At 42.4% G+C, this 25405-nt stretch overlaps 1 protein-coding gene across 10 annotated transcripts in view; it reads right to left on the reverse strand.

The window, feature by feature from the left end:
• The window catches only part of MTSS1 (MTSS I-BAR domain containing 1), a 126231-nt gene extending 100832 nt beyond the window's left edge, over nucleotides 1–25399 (reverse strand). For all 10 annotated transcript variants that reach the window (XM_031056757.1, XM_031056759.1, XM_031056753.1 and 7 more), the window contains exons 1-3: nucleotides 25225–25399; nucleotides 8993–9054; nucleotides 6202–6275 (exon numbers count right to left, since the gene is read on the reverse strand). In XM_031056757.1, coding sequence (XP_030912617.1) covers nucleotides 6202–6275; nucleotides 8993–9054; nucleotides 25225–25296 — 208 coding nt within the window. In that variant the 5' untranslated portion in view covers nucleotides 25297–25399. The remainder of the gene's footprint in view (nucleotides 1–6201; nucleotides 6276–8992; nucleotides 9055–25224) is intronic.
• Between the last annotated feature and the right edge of the window lie 6 nt (nucleotides 25400–25405).

Genomic DNA, 25405 nt, shown 5'->3' on the forward strand with positions numbered 1-25405 from the left:
AGCTCGAAAAAATACTGGGTTGTAGGACATATGCAAACTCCACTCCTGTGTCACTCTCTGCACTGTACAAAGGGACATCTGACTCTGTAAGTTATTATAGCAATTATTTTTGTCTGTTGCCCTGAATATTACTCCTTAGGTAAGGATAAATCAGCACAAATGTTGTCAATGACCCTGAGCTAGATTTTGTCTTGACCTCAAGGAAAAAAATAAGGCATAAATAAGTAATATTTTTTTAAGCTGCAATGCCTGCACTTATCCAAAGAAAAGACAATGGCCATGTTTTTTTTACCTGCAGTGCAGCCTTTTCAAGCCCCTAAGTATAAAATCTAGTCATTAATAACCAAACTACTTCTCTTGTGTTTGAGCATTTTAGATGTTCAGCCCATTTTGACTGCTCCAGCCAAAGGGGCTCACATCAGAAGCAGAGTTCTCAGGGTGACACACTTGGTGACAAACATGGACTGACATTCGCTACTGGTCTAGAGAGAGATAGGAACACAGAAACAGTAAATAGCACAACATGGCCTTTCTGATTTGTAGTTTTAGCTGCTGTTAAGCAGAATATCCAAGTCCCACTTCTCCAAACACAACAGATATGTAATATGCATCCAGCTTCAAAATTATCTGCCAGTGATTCTGATTTTGGTCCTGCATTTTGCATCATCTTCATGAAAACATAATGGAAGACTGAATGGCTCATTTAAATACTGTTCTTCCTGATTATTTTATATATGAAAATCCACAAAGAAAAAGTCTGGACTGTATTATTTTTCTTCAAAGACTCCACAGGAGGAATAAGTACTTATGACAGTCTTATCTTAATTGACAGGAAGCTCAAACAAAGGTTTTGCTATTTGAGTACAAGCATCTGAAATCAAAGAGGAGTCAGACTAAGGAATGGGACAATGAAAATGCCTTTCCTCTGGTGACCAGCTTTGTTTTCACTCTGAAATTAGGGACAGATCACCATCACATCTCCCCAGTCCATTGCCAGGAGCGAAGCAGTCCATTTCAGAAATGTCATACAGCTGCATGTCCACTGCTGTAGACTGTGATATCTTTCTCCTCCCCAGCCTTCATCTCTGTTCCATCTTTTTTTTCCCCTCCACGAAAATAAATAAATCAGTAAAAAACATCTTTCAGTACTGTCCATTACATTTTGCTGTAGCACCAAGACCCTACCATGCCTTGGCTCACACTCTGCCATATTTGCAGTGAGCGAGGTCCTGGTTCAGGAGGCCTAAGCACACAGGGAGCACAGGAGCTCACAGGTAATTCCAGCCCTGCAACACTTTGTGCAGCTCGGCACCTTGGGAAACCACTTCAATACATACAATACACATCCTGGCCAAAATAAAAATGGATCACCCAGACTAAGGGCTGTCTGAAGGGGTACTTACACACTACCTGGAACAACATGGTTGCAGAGTCTGTCCAGAACACTGATCTGCAGCAAAGGTACTATTTTAAGCAGCCTTATTAAACATGAAGAGAAGTCACTGAGTAGTGCCATAGAAGAGCTAATTGACGTAGACACTCACAAATATTAATCAAATTTAATTTTATAAGTAAAAGTGTTAAACCATATTTACATTTTTGTGTGCTGTTGAAATTTAATGAGGCTTGAAAAAAGTGCAGGCACTTTAATGTAGCACTTCTTCCACACTGATGTATCCGGCCCCTCAAAAGGGTAACATTAAAATTACTATGCTAACTTTGGTCCCTGCTGCTGCTGCATGCCATGCAGACACAAACTGAGTTTTGCTTCCAAATCTACTCAGTGCCCCTTGGTAGCTGGCTGACTACCCACAGTGTCCCCCCTGATCTCAAAACCCTCAGTCCAGCAGAAAGGCTCTCCTACTCAAGTGGAATTTCCTGCAACTCTGCATTGCCTTAAAATCCTCTCAGACATCTGTAAAATGAAAGAGATGGAAAACATACTAGATGTCAGAATTACCAAAGGCAGGGAAAACATAACTCTAGTAGCACTTGCCAAGAGGGAACTTCAAACAGCATTACAATCCATGGAATCCAGCTGGCCAGAGAAAGCTCTGTGATACACTGACACCCTCTTGAAGTGATTTAACTAATCTGCTAATATCAAGCACACCTATGTATATGCAAAACCCTTCAACATGAATGAAAAAACAAAAAACCACAAGACTTGAGTATCAGCTGCCTCATTAACAATCTCACTTTGAAGATCAATTTTAAGCTTGGGTAAATCAAAGTTTTTTGATCATCTTTCCATAGATTTTAATTTACACCTGTGCAGGTAGGCAAGACTGGGGCAGGGTTTTATTGGGAAGCTGCTGATGGTGTATTAAGTGGATATATAAGGAGCGTGCATATCTTCACATTAATCTCCCCCATAACACAAGGAGGATAGTTACTTTTCACACCTACTTTTTCAAGTTCCTGAGCTCTAGTACTTATTTACAAAGGACATTCAAATGCAGCAGAGGCAGAAGAAGACTAGCATACAAAAAGCAAAGCAATTTACACATGCCTTTTTACATATTGCTGAAAGCCAACTTGAACATATATCACATATAAACATGGTATTTGTAATGCACAGCTCTTGTCTTCATAAGGAATGTATTTTTATTGCACAAATAATCAGGTAAACAGAAATAAAATTAAATTAGATTTAAATTTCTTCCATGCTTCAGCTAGAATTGATGCAGGTAAAAACATTCAGAATCTCAAATATTGAAAGAAATAAGCCATTGTTAAAAAGCCTGAACTAAAACTCATGAGCACACATCTCCCCAAAAGGAAACTTCACTTTTAAGGTGTTCAAGAGTTATTATTACACTATTTAAGGTATATTAAGGATTTAAAGGTACCCTGAAGCACCTCATTCATTTAATATTTTGTAAGCATTCTCTTTAATAATCATAGTGAGAGATAATACAGATTCCACTGCAGACTACCAAGTTCTGCAGGGCTGTATGCCAAACAGATGCAGCTTGAATAACAAAAACTGCTACATAGATGTCTCTATTTTGTCAGAGCTCAAAAATCAAAACATCTGAAGGAATTTTGTTTTCAAAAATCTCTGATGCCAGCAAAAACAGCACACACTGCTATACAGCTAGCATTACTTTACATTAGCAACATAACTTAACAAACTCCCCCATTTAAATGATGATTCTCAGATGACCAGATCCACAGAAATCTAACATTTTGGTGATACATGCATCAGAACTAATTTCCCTGTGTTTTCCTTTGTCAGGCTAAAATCAAAGCATTGAACCAAGGGAACTAAACTGGGGAAAAAAGAGACAACTTTGGGTTGATGCAAATCAAAATGGAGAGACAGCAAAGGAGGAAGCAAAAGCTGAAATGAGCTGGTTGGGAATTAATTTTTTGTATTGAGTCACCACAAAACATCAGGTACTTCACATCCAGGGCTTCTCCTACTTCAGAAGCTACAAAGAGAAAAAAATACAGCAAAGTACAGGTTATCTGACTCATCCAATCAGATTTTACCACAGGCAGAGCTCCAATTATGCCTTCTAGCTGAGCTCCAGATGGGAATGTGAAGATTAACATTGCTACCACTGCAGGATTAGAAGACAGTAAATGGCTTGGAGAGAACAATGCACCAGAAGAGCAAAGACAGTGCTTGGGAACAGCAGTAATGGCACACAAGGTAAGGCTACCAGTTGGAACAGGGACTGGCAATGATGGAAATAAGCTCTCATTCTTGAACACTTGGTGACTGAAAGGAGATTGTCCCCCCTTGCATGTGTGTGCACATGTATACCCAGGCAAACACTTTTTCTTCTTCCAAAGCTAATGCTGCTGCAAACAGATTAAAGAGTAGCCAGAGTTCTTCTGTTGACTGATAAAACACTTCCATCAGCTAGATCAATGAGTCTTAAAATAACAGGCCACTTTCTGTAGAACTACAAGCAATTACAAATTAAAGGCAGCACCAGCTTCACAACACTTCAGTCATCCTACAAGGAACTAACACTGTCCCTCCAGAGCAGGCACCTGCTCCAGCATTTCCATACACAGTTAGTTCCCAGAAGAAGCATTTGGCTCATGCAATGATAAACCAGCCTCATGATGTAAAATATACCAACCTCCCTGCCTTTGTCATGGGAAGTGCTACTCAGGTCTCATTTACCCCCAGCAGCTGAACATGACTTTGGTTAATCTGTTAACTGTAAACTTTGGTTTATCTGTTAACCCTCTAAACAGGGTGAAACGCAGCCAGATGTTTGATTAGACAATCAGATACATAATTTTATATACTGGGTAAGTAACAGGGAAAATTTAAGAAAGGATTTTTCACTTCAGGTAACCACTTCAGGTAACCACTGGAAAATTGAGAGCCAGTTAAAATTCCCATATTGGAGAAAAAAAAATATTAAGTTTTTCTGTTTCAATTTTGGAACAGAATTCCTTAAACTGATGGCAAAATACTTTTTTTATTGAACTGTGCCCTCACAAGTCATAGGGATTTTTGCCATCACCTTCCCTGGGGACAGGTGTTTATCCCTGTCCACAGCAAGGTAGAATGACCAGTATTTGTTAAAGGAGCAAAGCACAACCTCAGAGATAAACTTGAATGGGCACAAATGGAGCTTGGGTTGGGTGGCAGATCACAACCACCAGCTAACTTGGGAGTTTTGATTCATTGCCCAGAACATCACTTTCTAAAAATAAAACCAAAAGTCCCTTCTATCCTTTCAGTCAGGGAAAGCAGAAGACAGAACAGAGGAGCTATACAAATTTGGCATGCCTGGATTCACAGAGCTCCTTTTGTAAAGGATGTGTTCGAAGAGATAAGAGACAAGACACGACACAGCAGAAAGTGCAAAATACCCTTCAAAAACCCACACAAGCCATTTTTGTTTGAGAGTGGGAAAAGTTTCAGTCATTCTGGTATCTCAATGGAAGCCCTATAAGCCTGCCAGCATAGCTAGAAGACAAGTCCCAAGGATTTTGGTCGTTTACTTTGTTTCCCCTTGGGGAAAGCAGAAGAAAGAGAAGAGAACATGCTTGAAGGAAGGACATGTTAGAAATCCAAGTGAAGTTCTTCCTTGAGTCTCTTCCTTAGTTTATTCCACTTCCTGTCATGTTTATTATTTTATGTGAGTAGATTACCTATAATTTACAGTAGGTATGCATATAATGAGGAACTTCTTATCAGAATGTAAATATTAGCTTTAGACAGGAAAAAGAAGTATTCTTCCCTCTTGTCATTCTGACTTGGAACTCACTCCAGCAGCTGCTACTCCTCCTGTAAGCCAGAGGTAAGGGAAGTCTGACTGAGCTTGCACTCTGCTAATGGGAATGAACACCCTTCATGTCAGCAATATTACTTTCTTACTCTCCAAGTCAAATGCCAACAGCACATTAGGACTTTAAAAAATGCTACAAAACCTTTAGGGTTAGAGGTGACCAAGAGCTTCTTCCTTCACAGTGATTTATCTACACTCTGGATTTACTCTTCAGCAGCAGTCCAAGGACAGTGACCACGGGGAATGCCCTACACCAGTGCAGGGACATCTGCACACAATGCCTTGGTCACTGGGCATCCAGCATCAGAGAGAAGCAGCCTTTTGTCTCCTTCCAACTCAGCAGGCTGGAAAGAATGCCAGCTGCACTATTCTGGCTCTCCATACTCACCAATAAGCTGAGACTGCTACCCAGAGAAGCCCACAGCCCAGTAAAATTCAGTTCAACCAAGAACATCAGACTTAAAGGGGAATCACAAACAAAGTCTTTGCTCAAGGATGTAAGTACACATCACTGTCATCATTACCGGCAGACCCTAAAGGCCATAGCATCAGCCAGTATCTGCTCTGTCTCCAGCAGCCCCACAGTTATTTATTCCAGCTGTATCAAGCCTTTTACATTTCCACAAGGTACAGAGGCGTCAGTGAATACAGATTTCTGTAAATCTTGCTTTCTAAAATATTATTCATCAACGTATAATTCAAATGGTAATTAAGAAGTGTTCACATGATTGATGACACATTTAAATTACAGGTTTCCAGCATTTTTTTTTCAGTAAAGACAACTTCCTTTTTCACGTGCCACTTTTTCAAAGTGCAAGTCCATCTAACAGATGTCTCACAGATCTGCTTGTCAATGTAACAAGACTTCTTTTTATTACTACAAATGGTGTAAACCACACAGCATTCTGTTAAACTCAATATTGACACATCTGCTTACCACGTGTATTAGTAGCCATGTCAGCCACTTTCTGAAAGGCATCCAAAAAGGCAGCAGCTGCTACTACTGTAGTCCTGAAATGCATACAGATAACAAAACATTAGCAGTGTCTCATTGATGCCTATTTAATTACTGCCAAAAACATTTAGGCTTATAAAGAATAACACTGTGAACTTGCAGAGGCCACAAAAAGTATGCTCTTTTATATCTGAACTTAGCCTTTTCCCTCCTTCATTTCTTAATCCCTTCCTTGCTTTGTGTTAGCACTATGGACTTGGAGGCAGCCACGCCAATTCCATGCTGAGAATTGCACAGGACAGGTGCTGTTTCAAAAGAGCACAGCCACCCTCCTTCTAGCTGATTTCCTCTGAAGAACTAATATTAAGCAGTCAAACATGAAAAACAAATCTAACACACATTATACTTCACCCATTAGTGAGCAAATTATAGCCACTGCTATTTTCAGGGAACATGCATATTTTAAGAATAAACATGCAGCAACTTCCTTTTATCTAGGATCCTAGCCAAACAATTGCCTGCATTTTTCATGTGGGGAGCATGAGCATCCCTTGAAACAGAAAATTTTTTGGAAATCAGACTGGTCTGGAGTTCTTGGACAACTGGAAAAGCAGGAAAGGAAGAAAAAAACCCCTCAATTTCATGTAAAAAACAAAACAATTCAAATCCACAAAAAACCACCAACTCCCAAACCCCCAAAATTACCAAAACCCCTTTCTGATCTAGTGCTCCTCCAAGCAGGACCCTTCCTGAGAGGTACACCAGCAACCTCAGACTTCACAATCCGAAGTGTCAACCTTCCCTAGCCCAATCTCCCCTCCACGTGTGGAAAGCACCCCCAGACCTGTGGAGGACAGATCTGTTCAAGTGGACAGCAAACGTGAGTTACAATTTCCAGACACGTTTGTTCTAGATAAGCATGCCCCAGAGCCATGAACACCTCAGGTCAGTCCCAATTTCTGAAGGTTTATAGTCTGGTTGACCCAATTAAAGAGAAAAAGTAGGCCAGGGCTTCTACAATTGTGCCCTCTCCACAGTTACCTCATGGTTCTGTTTCTGCACATCTTTTCTAACAGTAACTGATTTTCTCTCCTGGTGGTGTCAGTCAGCCTTTTCAAGCAAAATCCAGAACAGGGACTATCACATTCACTTTGTTTCAAGAGCTCCTTGGTAGCCTCAAAAAACCCAGCAGACCTGCAGGGAAGCTGATCCTCAGCCAGAAAGACCACAGGACTGCTTAATTAGGTCAGATTTTATGCAAGTCTCACTCCAAATATGCTCAAGGTACAGAGGACATAACTGGCAGTGTGGTAAATGGCCTACTGACAGCACAAAAGATTTGAACACACACAGAAAAAAACACCCCAGGCATGACAGGACCAAGCAAATGCATAAGGACTCTCCACATGCTCAGGAGATTAAAGGGAGGGCAAACCCTCACTCTGACAGCTAGCTAGCAACACTGGGCTCTGGAACCAGAAAATTTTTCTAAAATTTTCCTTAACACTGTTTGTGACGTTCCTCTTCCAGACTTGTGGGTCACACTGTTATTCATGTACTATGTTGTTAATTATTAATTATATTGCTAATAACAAAGTTCCATTTCCCCAGTAACAAGATCCAGAAAGATCTGGCTCCAGCTCAAATGACATCTGCTGTCCTTTATCAGAGCACACAGAAATGAAACAGCAGCAAAAGGCTCACATTTGCTAGAAACAAACAGCAAATCCTCGAACACAGGCTTTCAAGCTGCCTGCTTCATGTTCCTGTGGCACTGCACCGACAGAATGCAACACCACAGGACTGGGAAATAAACAAAACTATGCCTCATGCCATCCCAGAAGGTTTGGAGAGTAAAATGCTAGGAAAGTTCTCCATTTTTCCTCTTTCTCTACTTCCTCAACATCTTCCATACTCACTGTGACACGATTGCTGGAAAAGGAAAAAAAAACACATGCAAGCATGGCATGTTCGGCAGAGTGTAGCAGAACAGCATATTCCAGCTGTTTAGGGCAAATGAAGCAAACCCCCAGCTTCTCTGGGAATGGTTCATAATGCAACACAGAACCACAAACCAGACTGCCAATAACCTGTTACCACTACAGGTGCTGGAGAAAAAAACTCGTGTTCTTCAGAGCAGAGAGGAGACTGTGGTTTAGGAAGAGTTGTGAGGAAATGGAGCTTGTATTTGTATCAGCAGAAACAAATTTACAAATGAATGAATTCTAGAGGTAGAATTGGTCTGAGTGCAATGCTTTGTCATATATCAAAAAATCCAGAATGCCATTTTCAAAGTATACCCCAAACCTTAAGTTTTAATAATCGCCAATGTATGATCCAGCAAAGCAATCCTCTTCATTTTTAAGTCAGAAGAAAATGCTGTTAAGGCTACCAAAGATTTTTTAATATTTTGAGCCCTCTTCCCACGTAACCCCTTTGTATTCTACATTAATAAAAAGGGCAACATAGACCTAACTCCAAATGTGTGTTCACTAAACAACAGTAAACTCTTTCCAATTTTTCATCAGTAGCCATGAAATTTAGTTAATTTTATATTTATTATGTATAGCTGATGGCATATTGTGAATTTTCCTAAATATGTTAAAACACCAGTAGTAGTATTTAAAAATTACATGCAGGTGTTGACTAAGAAATACGCACAATTTTACTAGGACGTGGTCAGAAAATTATCCTTGCAAAAGCTGCATTTAATCTTAATGTTTGCACATCCAAGGAACTGTAGGGGATCTTGACTGTGTAACATAAAACTTACCGAAGCTGAGACTGCAGTTTCCCAGCTTTATTTATAAAATCTTCCCACACTGGATAACTTCCCTGCAACAAAAAACAAAACACAACAATGAACACTTGACTCGAGCATTCTGATTTTAATACTATACATCAAATTAAACTAGATGTAAAACAATAACTAAAACTGTACTAAATCCATGAACACCAAAATCAACTGCTTCTGAATCCAGATGAAATAGTAGTCCTCTAATGAGGCTTTACAGTTTTTCTGAATAGAAACACTGGGCAAGAGGGATTTCAACTGAAGCAGCAAAAAGAAATGCTTTCCTTTGGATGGATACAGCAAAAAGCAAGCCCATTCAAAGCAGGGCACTAGTATACTGCAACAGCATGTACAGACAAGCTCACAAAACCAAAGGCAGCATCAGAGTTGTTCTTCTTTACCAACTGATCATCTGTGTTTTTTCCAGGTTCAGAGCCTGTACAATGAAAGTGTGACTTGACCAAGACACCACTTCAAGCACTGCCTCAATATAACTCTGTAATTGCACACAGAAAAGCACAGCGACAGCTCAAGACAACCAGCTTTCCCAACAGCTACCGTGTCACTGCAAGACCTGTTTCCAAAACAGTCAAAAGCCTTAGAGACAATTTCTGAATTGAAGCTGATAAAACAGCATGGCACTGAGTGTATACAAAGTGCTTAATAAGGTTTAATTCTTCCCGACTTCAAGTTTCCTAAAGAATTTTCCCCATTTTTTAAGACTGAATTAAAACCCAAAGTTTTACTCAGAATATGGACAAGAAGTATTCTTGCAAGTCCTGATCTTTATTTGTCAAATTTAAAAAAAAAAATTGCTCTTTGCTCCGAAATTGCTCTCTGCAGAGCAAGTACAAATTTTCCACTAACAGCAAAAATGTGGTAGAAAGAAACCTCAACATTTCCCTTTGATTGGAGTCTAGAGAGTAAAATAAAATATCCCTGCTTCCTTTAATAAAGGTATAAGACTTGCTGTTACCAGAGCAACAACACAATAAAACCCAGATAAGGCAGATCCTCAAGGCTAACATTACCCCAGCTCTGACTGGAAGAGGTTGCAAGAAAGTGCAGTTGCTTGTAGCAAACTCAATCCACACTTATAAACTGGTCTGATTTTTGTAAGTAAACCAAAATCCACTGCTGGGAGAGACAGTGCTTTGTTTTCAGGGCAAAGACAGGTCCTTCCCCAAAAACTGTCAGACAAATTCCAGCTTCTCAGTACACCCTGGCAAGGCAGCTCCCAGACACCTGCTTGGAAGGCTACTGGTACTCTACTCTGTTTTTCAGCAAGGCTTGCGGGGTCTTTGCAAAAAGGAAAAAAGAAAGGGAAAAGACTCCAAACAATGCAAAGCAGGTGTTCATAAAACCTTGTTATACCCTACACATGACAGAGCCAATGGCAAATACAAAAGTGAAAAAGAAAATAGCAGTTATCTGGGTGGCAAGACCTAGAATAGAATATAAAGTGCTTTGTGCTAAGCAAAAAACTGTCAGACATTTTAAAAATGAAAGAAACCCAATTATTTAAAAGGGGCAAAAAGTGCTATTTCCTTAAACCTATTAGTCTTACTGCAGTCCCTACTCTGAACCCCGTCTCTCAGTGTCACCTGCACGCAGTACATGCATTATGCATGTGCATGCCAGGAGCCCTGACAGCCCTGACAATCACCAGCACAGCCCAAGGCTTTACAGGATTCTCCAGCAAAATGCAAGCCGGCAAGCAGAGGATACCAAAGCAGCCTGATTATGTTTCCATCTCCCTGGTGTATTATCCAGCTAAACACACCTGCTGGCATGAAGGAGATTGACACCAGCCCTGCATTTTAGCCACTTCCCAGGCAAGCTTAAGGCACTCCTATCAAAACATAGCTCAGGAAGAAACCCCCCTTTTTTTTATTTTGGTCAGTCTGGAAAGCAAATTTGGAGAAGTCAAACATTTCCACAACTATTTAGTTCTTGTCTATAAAAAATGCTGTTTTCCTCAAACCAAGCCTGCTCGAGTAAGCGGTAAGAGCCCACTTTGTTTAATTGTTTGCTGTATTTGTTTGGTTGAAATCAATGCAGTGTGTTTACCTGAGCTCCCTATATAGTGGCATCGAGCATCTGACCTCATTTCACACAGTAGAAAAATTGAGTTTTTGGGGATTTTTAATGTCACTGAATTAATACCTTCGCTGGTGGATTTTGTTGGAGTCCTTTTTTCACTTGTTTTTGCATTTTTAAAGAAAACCTTCCAGCAGTTTTACATTAGGGATATGAACTCCTATATTATTTGCTCAGCTTGCCATATCTTGGTTTCATACTCAGCTCAAAGTAAGAGGCATGTACTTCATCTGGCTTCCAGAACAATTTGCTCTCACTTTTCCCTGCTGGAGCCACATGCACAAGCTCATCTCTCCCTCAGATCATGAAGTCACGCACTAAACTGCATCATTCCTTTCAGCTTTTCCAAAGAACATTTCCACCACCACATCCCTGCTGAAACTGAAACCCGCTTCATTCCTACCTACAGCAAAAGTGCTCAACACCTACCACCACTTTACAAGACCAAATAACCAGGGGTTTATCCCAACTCCAGCAGCTAGGAAGCAAGGAAGTCATGTAAGCGATGCCTGTGGGGACAAACTAAGGAGATGGCAGGAATCAAATGGTGCTGTAAATCTGCACAGTGTCAGTGCCCAGGGCACCAACATCGTTCCCCAAGACCTCTTCCCGTGCCACCTGGAGCACGGCAGCCCTGCTGTGTCTCACCTCCAGCAACGGTTCAAGCTGTTGTCAAAGCAGTGTCAAGAGAAATGTTAACAGTGGTGAAAAATACACATCCTTGATTCAACATGTATTACTTTCTCAATTTAAACACAAAGAAACAGCAGGTGGAATTTGATGTCTTTGTCCAAGACACGCTTTTGTGACATAAAGCCTCATCTGAAGAATAATAACACACTATTTTTAATGCTGCCTCTCCCGGAGCTTCCTCTGCTCCCCCTGCAATTTCCAATTTCAGATGATAAAGAAACTAATTTTTCCCTTTTTAAATGTCAGGGTTACTCAGGCCTGGTGTTATCTGTGATAGCAGGAGGCCTCCCCCAGGTGCAGCCACGCTTAGGGAAGAGCCACTGCAGGATCCTGGTTCACAAATTCCCATTTAGCTCCTCATGGATTAAGCCAGGGATTGATTACAGTGAAGGTTTGTTTAAATAATTTTCTTTTAAACTGTTAAAGGATTTATCCAAGGACTATTTCCCCCAAAATAACTTTGTGCCTAATAATGTCTTAGTCATCGAGGAAGAAATTTGACCTGTCCTCCACAGCATGGGTGTTTCCCACTGCCATGTGACACTCCATGGCACCAAGGCCCCTGGAGCTCCTCAGCAAAGCTCAGCCTGTCACCCAGCATGTCACCAGAAAGCTGCAGCATGCCATTATCCTACCCCATTGCTTAATTAGTGGGCTTATAGGTGATTAGTCACCTGATCCCACAGCCCAGCTCCAGCTAATCTGTGCCAAACACAGGCAGGGCAAACACGGGAACACCTTTCAGCCTCAGGGCTGAGAAACACCCGGTGCCCCGTGCCGGTCCCTCTGTAGCCGGGCCGCAATCAGGGACACGAAACAACTCCCCCCAGGGACAGCGAGTGCGTCTGGAGTGCCACACAAACACCCAGACCTGGGCAGAGCCCTCCAAAGCCACAGCTCCCACACTGCCAGGGGGAGAAGGGTGGGCCATCGTCATTGACTGAAATCCCATCTGACACCCAGACCCCATGGACACGGGCAGATGTCCCAATTTTTGTCCACCTTCCTCACCATTCACGTCTATTTTAATTGGCAATAAATTTCATCTTCTTCACTCGGGTCTGGTTTGCTCGTGACAATAACTAGGAAGTGATTTCTGTGTCTCTGTCGCAATCATTGAGCCTTTTCTTATGATTTTCTCCCCTATCCCATTGAGGAAGGAGAGATAAAAAGCAGCTGGCCAAGATCAGCCCACCACACCAGGGAAGAGCACCAAATTATCACCAAGATGCAGCTTGGGAAAAAGAATTTAAGCCTTGGGTGGATTTTTTTTTCATTTTGGTGAATCAGCACAACCCCCCTACATAAACAACTCTACAAAAGATTTATGGATGATAGTTTTTCCCTACCTTTCAGGGCAGTGATCCCACACCAGGAATGAGAACAGACACACATGAGAAACTCAATGATTTCTCAAAAAAGGAAGGGTAGGCTTGCAGCAAAGGATATTTACTGAAACTGTTATTGATGACATCTAAAGGCAAGAATAGGAACCCAGATTGCTGTATCTAAGATTACAACTTAAGTATCAGCAGCCTTGACAGTTTTAAAACGTTCTCGCACTCTTTCTGCCAAGAAGTTATGATTCTTTTTTTCCCATTAGGCAAAAAGATGCTTACCTTATTAATTTATTTCCCTGCACCCCAATTCCCACATACAAGACTCATTCCATCTTCAAAAAACCCTTGACAGTGTTGTTTTAAGTGCTTTCATTTATCAGAAAGGCTTTGCAGCCCTATTACCAGCTCTTGCTGACACATCAAGTACAAAGGCAGCAGGAAGAGTTTGGAATCTTGTTCACATCAACAACCCATCTAAACTTCTGGGGCAGGGGGAAAGAGCCAGGGAGGTGCTCTTCAGTAAAGCAAATCCAGAAGCTAATTCTGGCTGTTTCAGCTAGAGAGGTAACAGAGAGAGGAACCAGGAGAGAGCAGGGCCTTGGTTTTATCTCAGGGGTTATCAAAGCAGGAGCTGTATGCCTTCCAGGAAAGTACTAACAATGACTAACTGCAAGACTTCAATGAAATGGAAAAGAAAACAACTGCACAGGCTACAGGAGTAAGAACTTCTCCACCTCAGTGTTGTTCAGCTATGATAAGCTAAAAAGTTGAGTCCCAAACACACAACAGTGTTACAGAGCTCCACGCCCTAGTAACACATCCAAATGCCATAGATCTGGTTTTGGAACAAAAATTTTAACTTGGCTTGTGCATGTGACCTCCTACCCCTCCAAAGTAAATCATGCTGGAAACAAAAGATTTCTTTTTATATTTTTACCAGATAACAGAATCACAAGGATTATTATGAATGTCTCATTTCTGTGGCATTCACTACACTACCTCCAAGTAGCAAAGAGACTTTATTGTGCTAAACACCACACAAGGTCACAGATGTTACACATAACAAACGGCAGTCAGCAAGTGTACACATAGAGAATACCACTTTTCCAGAGTCCTTTCACAGATAAAACCAGGAAAGAGTGGAGGGGAAGAGCACAGGAAAACAATAACAGTCTGAAAGAAAAAGAAGGAGGGGGAAAATATAAATGAAAAAAAAGAAAAAAAAAAGGGAAAAACAATGGTTACAGCCACAGATGTCTCAACACATTAGAAGACACAACATTTGACAGGCAGTTTCCCTTCTCAGGTAACATTTGGCACTGGAAGTTTTTCCTCTTTTCTAGAAGAATAAATAGTAAATTGGGTGAAAGAGCACTTGGCCAGCCATAATTGCATAAGTCAAAAACTGCTACCAAACACTAACACATCCTCCTCTGTACAATCCACTCATTTAAACAAGTCCACAACTCGTGGACAGGACTGCCTAGATCCTTAACAAGTAACAAAAGGTCTTGCAACATAAAGGTGAGAACAGAATCAGCATCATCTTGCCTGAAGTTCATAATTGCTCTTCTCCATCCAAAAAACTCTGCTTGTTGGCTTTGCCTCTTTCTACTCTGAAAAGCATCAACAGCTTGTCTCATGAATGTTCCTAAGCTGCATCTAAAGTCTCAAATCTTTCTACACACTGAAACAGGAATTTTGCTGGCAAGAGAAACTTCATTCTTTATAATGATATAGAGATGTACACAAAATCTATTCCATCACTCCTTTGGTTTTCAAATACACACATTCACAGAACAGCTTAAGTTAGAAGGGACATTTAATGACCATCTAGTCCAAGCCCCCTGCCAGGAGCAGGAATATCTTTTACAAGATCAGGTTGTTCTCAGCCCCATCCAGACTGAACATGAACACTTCCAATGATGGAGCATCCACAGCTTTTCTGGGTGACTTTCTCCACTGTCTCACCACCTTCACTGTAAATTAAATCAATTTGTGTCCAGTCTAAATCTACCCTATCTACTCCCTATTTCTTATGTTCAGAACAAGAACTCAGCCAAGTCCCGATACTGATTTCAAGAGCATCCCTGATGCTGTCCATCATCTCTTTCCCAGTGGTGCAGAACAAGAAACAATCAGTTTGGCTTCAGCAGAGAAGTTTCAGAATGCACAACCTATTCAACTAGAAGACCAGGTAACAGGCAATTCTGAAATGTCAGGCAGCTTCCTTCACTAGAACTCTTTCAGGAAGAGTAACACATTTGTGTAGAGGCCTTGCAGAAATACTGCCACAAGACAAGGAAAGGGACCAGCTGAATTCAAAGTCCCATCTGTCTTTCTAAGCTGAAGGTATTGCCAGGCATAGGAAAAGTTTGAGCTCCATCAGCAAAAGGGACTCTCAACTTGTGCTGGGCCAGGAGTGAAAAGGCACCAACAGCAAAAGACATGAACTTCACACGATCTCACAGCAAGAGCTGAACACCCACAGCACTGAACACAGGAGCAGACAGGTACAGACTCAGGGTCTGAGAGATTATAGTGTATGCAGGTGAAAGTAAAAGCACATCAAAGATCAGAACAAGATGTCATTTAAGCAGTAACTACCCTTCAGGAAAGAAAGCAGGGGTAATTAAAATCGGAGTCTTGTATCCGTACATTTACTTCCATTATTTCTGCCTCTTGTTTAGGGAACAGCAGGATTAGAAACTAGTTTCCCTCAGCATGCATACTATAAAACAGGCATGCCAAGCTTTGCTTTTCAAGGACACATTATCAGAACACTGAAAATTATGCAACAAAGCGCTGCTGAAGACATCTCATACGCTATTAAAAAACCTGTCAACTGGGTACTTCTTCTCTGTATCACAGAACCACATTTAAAGTATTTTCAAAACTGTTTAGTTTTTAGTTTAAATAGTACAATTAGAACAATAAAGAAAACAGATAATGACATGGAAAGAAAACAAGACTAAAATCCAGTCAGTAAAATCCAGAAAAGGGTGTTCACACCACTGGGGTAAAAAACCCAAACAACACCACCACCACAGATACCCATTTTTTCTACATTCTCAAACCACCTGAAGAACTCTAAAGAATGCCCAATTCCCATAGCAGCAGCATTGAAATGCAGCACTACTTTTCAAGAGCACACATTTTTATTAGATCTCACTAACCATTTAAAGAGGGAGAGGGAACCTAAGTCTGGTACCATTCTGTTGTCAGAGCTCTGGAGCCTTTAATTTCTATTATAATAATGGCTGTAGTGTGTTAGCCCGTGCTTAAACATCCCCAGTGGAGGATACCAGTTGCTCTATGGCTGTGACTCCAATGTAGTAGTAGTACAGCAAGGACCTGTGAAAACTCATCCTGGCTTACAAATCCAACTCATGAGCCTCCTTCTATGCCAACAGGGACCACGTCAAATTTGTACTGTCCACAGTTCAGTTTCATGGTTTATAACATAAAGAAACTCAGCTCCAAAGCAGCCACTTCATGGTTTAAATCCAAGATTGGGTAATTAGCAAACAAAAGTTAGACTCGTACTGTGAGAAAATACATCATGCATAAACATAGTCTCTCCTTCTCCAAACATAGGAAGTTATTCAAAAGACAAGGGGGCGGTGGGAAACAACTACCCACAGCATCTAGAGACCTTTTATCCCATGCCACATGAAAAAAGCTGGACATTAAGTAGTCTTCCAGAGGAAGCATTTAGTTCCACACTCTTCACTGCAGGTCTGAACAAGTCTGCAAGCCTGAATAGCAGATTTCTCCTCTGAGACTCATCAATACCGCCTTTCATCCACTCAATCATTAAGTGGCCACTGTACATACTCAGCAGCTATTTTCTAAACCCACAATATTTCAGCTGGATCAAAATGAAGATAATTAAAACATCAGGAGGCATTCAGTCAAGTTAATACCTGCACAGGACAGCCTCAAGCCAACAGCCCTGTGCTGGTAATGTCACCAACACCACTGGGGTCTCATCACTTCTTTCCAAGCAAGCAGAAACCCTAATTTCTGACCATCCACTCAACACAATCTCCATCCCACAAGTAGTCATAACAATCTTCAGGACCCAAACTACTAACAAGCACTTGAGTTGACCAGGAAAGTACCTACTGGGAGAAAGGCAGCAGCCAGGTACCCACGCTTTTAATGCTTATTGACCTTTGCCTCATGACAGACAATGAAATGCAGGTATATGCTTAATGCAGGCTACTTTCTTTCCATTTTACTCATGAGAAGATAAATAATCCCTTTCAAGCTCCAAATTAGACCCTTGGTTTGCTCATGGGCAATGAGCATCCATGTGGTTTGTTCATGGATGGTATTGTTAGGAGACATCCCAAATAAAGCTTTACTAAGAAAAAATTCTAAATTGTGCCTCTATATAGGTAGCTTCAGAGAAATGACAAAGCACACACGTGAATTTTCTGGCAAAAAAAAAAATACATCTCATGCTCGGATGAGAAGCATGGTGGCGGTTTATGTGGAAGAAAGAATGAGAACAAACGTGAATCTTTCTGTACCATCAACCAAGTGTCTCTAGTTACACACTCATCAGCAGCATTTTACATACAACACAAGCTCATTCCTGCAAGAATGGTTTGTTAAAGGATGACTGCACTCCAGCTAGCATCCTAGGATTCAAATCAACTACATATCACTTATGGTTGTTGACCAGAAGAGGGAAAAGTACAGAGCTCACAGAAAACCCCACAAGACACAAATTCCTCATGATCAACCAGCTTATGGTTAAGAAGTTAGAGTCAGGCTTCCCCACTAAAAACTGAGAGAGGTCCTGTAGTTTCAGTTCCAGGAAAGGAGTTCAGGACGCTTTTGTTGAGAATTTATCAGTCATCTTTAGATGTCATCTCTTCTGCCTGCAAACACCAGATTATCACAGGGGTGAACAGCAACACGTCTTAATCAGTAAAAACAAAGTAGTGTGTACATGAAGATAGAAACCCATTATACTGGAAGCTTAAACAACATTCCCTCATTAACTCCATGTTGTAGATGCACCCAATTTCTTCTTGTCCTAGGGGGAGGGAGTAGAAGTCACTAAACCTGCAGCCATAGCTTGCCTTTCTCTAAAATGGGAGCCATTCTTTGGAGCCAAGTCACCCAGAGAGCACTTTGAAGATGAAAGCTGCTATGGTCTTAGCCACAAAGCTACCAGACATTTTGTCTCCAATCCTTCCAAACATCTTGGCATTCAAGCTATCTCAGCCCAGCAGGAAGAAGTCAATCAATGTCCAGAAAGGTCAGTGTAGATCCCAGCAAATAAAGCAGTGCTTGGCACCTTACAGTATCAAGGCAGACATAATTTTCAAATTGAAAATGGACCCTTGAAGAGGAAAAGGCATTTCTATATATGTAGCCTAAAGAGACTACCTTATTCTGAAGGGGAGCCTCTTGATGATACTGACTCAAACTTCTCTGTACTCATCTTTGCATGCTCTGAAGTAGACCAAAAAGCCTTTTTAGATATAGCTCCTATTTTGCTCCCTGCTTATCTTCAAGACCACACTGTCTTTGGGTAAACCATGAACCTTAAAAAATGTTTTTCAGAAGATGAAAACACATAGACTGCTATGCTACAGAAGATGCTGTCTATAGATGCACTAGTATACTCCATCAACTCTTGCAACTTCAGTCCTTAAAAAAATAAAATCAGCTTCTCAGGTATTTTATAACAAAGATTTGGGTTCAGTTCATGCACACTCAGAACTCAGGTAGGAAGCAGCAATCTCCACTGAATATCACCCTCTGTTAGGTATTAACCAGCACTAAGCCCGTAATTACACAGACTTCTTGTTCTCCAACATTTGTTCAGTCAGTTGTGTTTCATGCAGCACTGCACAACTCCTTCCACACTTAGAACCTCACAAAACTTATTGTGCAGCTCTTGGCATCCTGCCAGGTCCAAAAGGAGTACTCTCAAGAGATATTGAAAATCCTTGTTCTGGGTATGTCACAGGATAAGCCAGCCCAGCACACTTATGTAGCAAATGTTCAACAGTTGTATAAATTGTTAACACTCACACAAGAGTATTTGGATCAAGAGAGCATGTGTCCCTAAAAAATAAACTACTCATGACTAAGTATGTTCCCTGCTATGCCCTGTTGCTTGAACCTCAGTGTCTGGGCAGGCATGCAGAGGCTCTCTTCTTGCACCACCTTCAGCCTTTGCTGCATGCCAATCCCTCCCCCTCCGAGATGTTCACAGAAAGATATTGCAGCTGCTTGGAAAAGGCAAGAATTTCAGTATACACAAACCAACTGCCTGAGTAAGCAGGTTGTTGGGAGGCAGAGGGATAAGAAATCAGAGCAGCCAGCTATGCTCCAAATGCCTTGGTGGTAAAACCTTTGAGGAACAAAACAAATGGGAAGAAAAGCTCCACATTAACTCATTTCAGACTTTTTATGAAGGGGAAAAAACACCAGTTTGCTAGGTTTGAAAGAGATAGTTGTCCTAAAGACTGCTGTATAAGGGACATGCCAGTTCAACATGGCAGGTGTGCTTCCTCTCCAAGCCTGGACCTACCAGTCTGTTGCACAGAAAATCACAGAATGCTTTGGGTTGGAAGGACCTTATAGATCATCTGCTCTAACCCCATCCACTAGACCAGGTTGCTCAGGGCTCCATCCAACCTGCCCTTGAACTGATCCAGGGAGGGCAACCACCACTTCTCTGGAAAATCTGTTCTCAACACACAGTAAAAAATTCTTGCATCTAATCTAACCCTGCCCTCTTGATTGAAGCCATTCTCCCTTGTCCTGTCACTACATGCCCTTGTCAGAAGTCCTTCTCCAACTCTCTTGCAGACCCCTTTTGGTACAGAGGGTGCAATAAGGGCTCCCTGGTTCACACAGCCTCGCCTCTCAAATGTGTCTAAGTCCCTCTGGATGGCATTGCTCCCCTCCAACACAGTGACTGCACCGCCCAGCTGGGTAACATCATCAAACCTGCTGAGGGAACACTCAATCCCACTGTCAATGTCACCAACGAAGATGTTAAACAGTGCCAGTCCCAGTACATGACACATTTGTTTTTCCTTACAGTAGTTATCATCCTTAACAGCTGGATTGAAACTAACCCTTAAAATCATCCAACTGAACATTCCTAATCTCCACAGAGATCTCAAGCTTCAAATAAAGCACAGCTGGGGAAGAGCTGTTGCAGTAGGACATGTCACGGTAAAATAAATTTGCCCAGGTTCTCTGGTACATGTGTGCTGTTCCTTGGATTAACATACACACTGAGGACTTGCAGCTGTACCTGCTGTAGTAACTGTGTCAGCAGTTCTATTTGTTCCATCAAATATTTTTTCCTCAGTTTATATTATTTGTGTGAATATCACAAGGCCATCCCTTGTAAGCAAACAAGGCTACCCAACAAACAACTCTCAATCCTTGATGTGGCCTCCCCAGTCCCAACTTCTACAAAACCAAGTTAAAATGCTGCCTCTCACAGATCACCTTGTAAAAGCAGGTTAGAGGCTGCAAAAACATAAATGTTTCTCATGCCCATATGTTCATGTCTCTCTCTTCTGTTTCAACCAAGAGTTTGCATAGCTGAAAGAAAATGTGCACCACTGCCTAGTCCAGGAGTCCCAGCACCTCCTCTAGAGTATTATAGTAGAGGTTACTGATTTATTACTGATTTTATTGTGCTTTCAGCTAAACAAATATAAATAAGGCACATACACATACAATAAAAGTTCCTAAATCGTTCCAAAAACTCACATGTCTGTTGGGAACACTGTTTCAGGACAGTACCTGCATGTCCCTCACATGCAGGGAGATGAATGAGACTAACTGGTAATACACACCTGACCCATAAAAATTTAGTAAATACTCTGACTTCGTATAAATGAAGTCACAGACAACCTGTGTTCATCCAACTGCTCATTACTCATCTTCCTCCCATGCCCACCCCACAGGTGTCAGGTGCTGTACATACACAGAAAGCCCCTGCTCTGTCAAAACACAAGCTGGCAGAAGAGGCAAGACAAATAAAGAGAATGCTAAAAGCCAAAGAAACACCATCAAGCAAGGGATGAACTACAAACACAGGCAATTTCAATGTTTTCAGAGGTGGTGGTTTTTTTCCTTCAGGATAGCATAGAACAATATGATTAAAAGGAATGTAAAATCAACTCAGAAGGAAAAGAAGCATTAAAGATCTGCTCTGCATGAGAAGACAAGTTCTTTTGAAACCCATCTGCAACAGGCCCTCCCAAAAATTAACTGCAATGATTTGCTTTGCACTAAAAAATATATTGAAATTAACAGCACATTGCAGCATCTCATTTCTCAATTGCAAGAAATGAGTTACAAACCATTCAGATCAAATACTCCCTTCCCACAGGGAGCTACAGAAAATTCGCCGCATTCAAAAACAAGTCGCACAGCGTCTCCATGTAGCACACAGGACTTTTCCTCTGAGGAGACATTTTATTTTTGTTTTTATAAACTTTAATTGCTTTGAAAAACATCTTGCATAAGAGTGTAACTAATTTTAAGTGCCACATGCTCAGTGATGTATCGTAGGAAACATCAGGATCAAGATAAGGATGGGATGGGCACACACGCTCCCACCTTTATGATTCCTTAATCAGGTCCTGAAATCTCAAAGCACAGAAATCCAATTCTAGAGCACAACGGCCAAGTTCAGTTCCCATTGTGGACTTTACACAAACAACCATGTCATCATGTACACCACCATATTACTCAACAAATCTGACCCTTGTTTGGCATGGAAAAAATGGACTTCCCTTGTCAGGGGACTGAAGTTCCAGATGTTCTGTTCAGCCTGGAGGAGACTGAGGGGTGACCTCATCGCAGTCTACAGCTTCCTCACCAGGGGAAGTGGAGGGGCATCTCTGCTCTCTGGTGACCAGTGCCAGGACCCAAGGAACAGCACGAAGCTGTGTCAGGGGAGGTTTAGGGTGGAGATCAGGAAAAGTTTCCTCACCCAGGGGGTGTTTGAGTACTGGGACAGGCTCCCCAGGGAAGTGGTCACAGCACCAAACCTGACAGATTTTAAGAAGCATTTGGACAAAGCACTCTGGCACACAGTGGGGTTGTTGAGGTGTCCTGTGCAGTGCTAAGAGCTGGATTCAATGATCCTTGTGAGTCCCTTCCAACTCAAGATACTCTGTGACTCTGTGATGCACAATAATGTGCAGTACAAATGGGATGCTTATTAACTGTTCTTACATTTACTCAGTAACATTTCTCCAAATCACTTAGCTTTATGCTGAGCTTTTTTGGAGCAGGTTTTGTTGAGTTACACACAAAAATATTTTTGATAGAGGGTGGAGAGAAATTTGGAGTTTATGGAGAAAACATTAAATGCCATTCAAGAGACCTCAGCCAGCAAGACACAATCTTGCTGTCAAAAAATGTGTTAGTCACACTGACATATACTGCCCATATGAAGTTTCAAATCTTACAGAGTATATGGAGACAAATGGAAACAATCACATTGCTCAGAATTGTAATTCCAGTTCCTGTAACCTTGTCAGAACCAGGCAGAGCTCAAAATTAACAACAGGTACACCTGAGCCAGTTCTGTGTTACAGTGAACAAAGAGAAAAATCAGTCCGCATGTACTATATCTTCATCACCTCAGCTGCAGCACCCATCTGCATCCACTGGCAACACTTCAGAGTAACTGAGCTGTTGATTAACCCTACCATCTTTATAACAAAGTTTAAGGTAGAGCAATACATATGATAAAAGAACCTATGAACCATTTGGTTAAAAAAAGGCAGATGCTGCATCAAATCCCTCAGCACTGCAGGGCATGTGGGGCCTTGATCACAGCCTGCCATGAGAAACAGGCACGGAGAGAGCACTTGGGGATGCGTGGGCAGACCCCTACGCAACATCTCCGAGATCCTGCCAGCAGCCTGCCCACACAGATCTGACTACGTGAAACAGCACTTAAAATGCTAATTTTCACTTTACTACTAAGGGTATGATTAGTTGAAAGGTTCTGGTTAACTATCAAAAAATAGCTACTTTTCCTTAGAAATTGTTGTGCTCCTTTGTGCACAATTCACAAAGAATCCTAGTGCATCTCAGTAGTATAGCATCAGCTGCATCAAATCGAACTACAGGTAAAAATTCTTTGTTCTACTCATGCTAAATAATGAGAAGATTTTTTTAACCATAACAACCACCATGCTGCTAAAGATCTGCAGCGATTCCTTCCAAACCTCCCCCTTCAGTAATTGCCACTTCACAAAACAGGTTCCACTACTATGGAGCATTAAGAAAAAAATATTCACACCTGTGCCCATCTCCATACACTCATGTCAACATGTTTTCTGATGAGCAGCATTCCCATGCAAGTAGCAATGTGTAGAAGAAAAAAAATGAATCTACACAGAGGCCCACTGGCTTAAGAGCAAGAAAAACCAAATGCATCACTTATGAAAAGAAGGAAAGAATAAACATACTCTGTGTCCCTCTGTGATGAAACCCAAAACCACACTTGATCTGGAACAGAACATCTCCTGCCTGTTCCCTGCACTGACCACTAAAATTATTCCAGGATTTCTGATAGTTTCCTGCTTTTGGGGGAGGTTTCTTTTATTTTAAAGTCCAGTCATTATTAAAAATCCAAGGAGGTTGAGAGCTTGAGGAACACCAGTGCCAGGTCTGCAGCACTGTCTTGACACATATACACAGACTCCTCGCTCCTCTCTGCAACCTGCCTGCTCTTGACAAGCCACGCTTTTAATTAAATGTCTCCTAAGATCTGTTGAGAGGAACGTGCATATGCACATTTGCCAAAAAATAACTTCTGGTGCAAACAGCTTCTCCACCCTCCCCAAAAAATACACTAGAAGCTATTCACGTCTGCCAGGCTCCCTCTTAGAGCAGACCCTGTCCTCCAATACTACCTGGCAGCTCTTTCTCCCGCAGCCCCGCATGAATTAGAACACCCAGAGAAATCCCATGCCCTGCCTGGGAAAAGCACAGCCTGCACGGCTGCCGCCTTTAAATTACGGCAGTCCCCATTATCTGACACGTCCCCCAACATCTCCCGACAACTGCATCCTTCCCAGTCGGCCCTGGCAGGAAGACAAGCTGCCCTTGTCCAGGGGAACACTGCAGTATTCTGCAGTACGGCCGTGTGCCGGAGGCTGGGCGCCTCCAGCCCCGGGCTTTGGGGGAGACATGACGGGCAGAACACAGCAACGCTTTTACGCTATTTACTTCCACGAGAGAAGGGTGGGAGGCACCCGCTCACCCAAAGAAAACCCTGCAGGAGTGCCCTTGGCTGCCAAAGATAGAGTGGGAGCGCCTCTCTCACAGGGACCCTTTGGCAGAGCCGGGATCAGCACACTCAGGTTTCTGGTGGCTGCTGGAGAGACCCCCGCGCTTGAAACCTTTGCATCCATTCACAGAAAGAAGGAAATGCCACCTCCACGAGCATATACAGCGTGAAAATAATACCACGCTGAGCCGCAATTTTAATCCAGGCACACATCAACTTCTGAGCATCTCCAGGCAGAGATTTTTTTCCATCGCGCCCATCAGCTTGGCACCGAAATGCTCACACTGCCCTTCCGAGCCCCACCCCACGGCTGACATGCTCCGTGCCCGGCTCCTCCGCACCACGCTCCCGCCCCGCGGCATTCATTCTGCTACCGATCTGACAGCCCACACCAGGCGAGAAAAAAGGAGAATAAAAATATTTGTAAAATAAAGAGGAAAATCGCTGACCCTGGTGTAAGGTAACAGCTTGCATGTTTGAGCAGGACAAATAGAGAAAAGAAGGAAGGAGGAGGGAGGCAGAGGTAGTATCCTGCAACCAACTCGCAAGCCCCAAACCCTGGGTGTGAAGCCAGGGAGCCGCTCTGCCAGGCCGGTCCCGCCGGCGGGGACGCGGACCCAGCCCCGGGGCAGCGTCCCCCCAGCGCCGCGGGGAGGTCGCGCCGCCTCCAGCCCCCGATGCGGCTGCACCGCCCGGGGCGAAGTTTCGCCGGGCCAGGTGGGAAGACGCTTCCCCACCCCTGTGCTCCCCCACACACCTCAGCCTCTTACCTTCATGTCGCTTATGATGGTCTGGAAGAGCCCTCCGAGCGCACTACATTCCTTCTCTATCACAGCCTCCATTTTCCTGGCTGGAGCTCACAGGAGGAGCAGGATTTCACCGCTACCGCTGCAACTGCACTGCTCAGCTGGAGGAAAATCAAACACCCCGGGCTCCCACCTCACCCCCCCT

Source organism: Geospiza fortis, unplaced genomic scaffold, assembly GCF_000277835.1.
Source record: "Geospiza fortis unplaced genomic scaffold, GeoFor_1.0 scaffold111, whole genome shotgun sequence".
NCBI lineage: Eukaryota > Metazoa > Chordata > Aves > Passeriformes > Thraupidae > Geospiza > Geospiza fortis.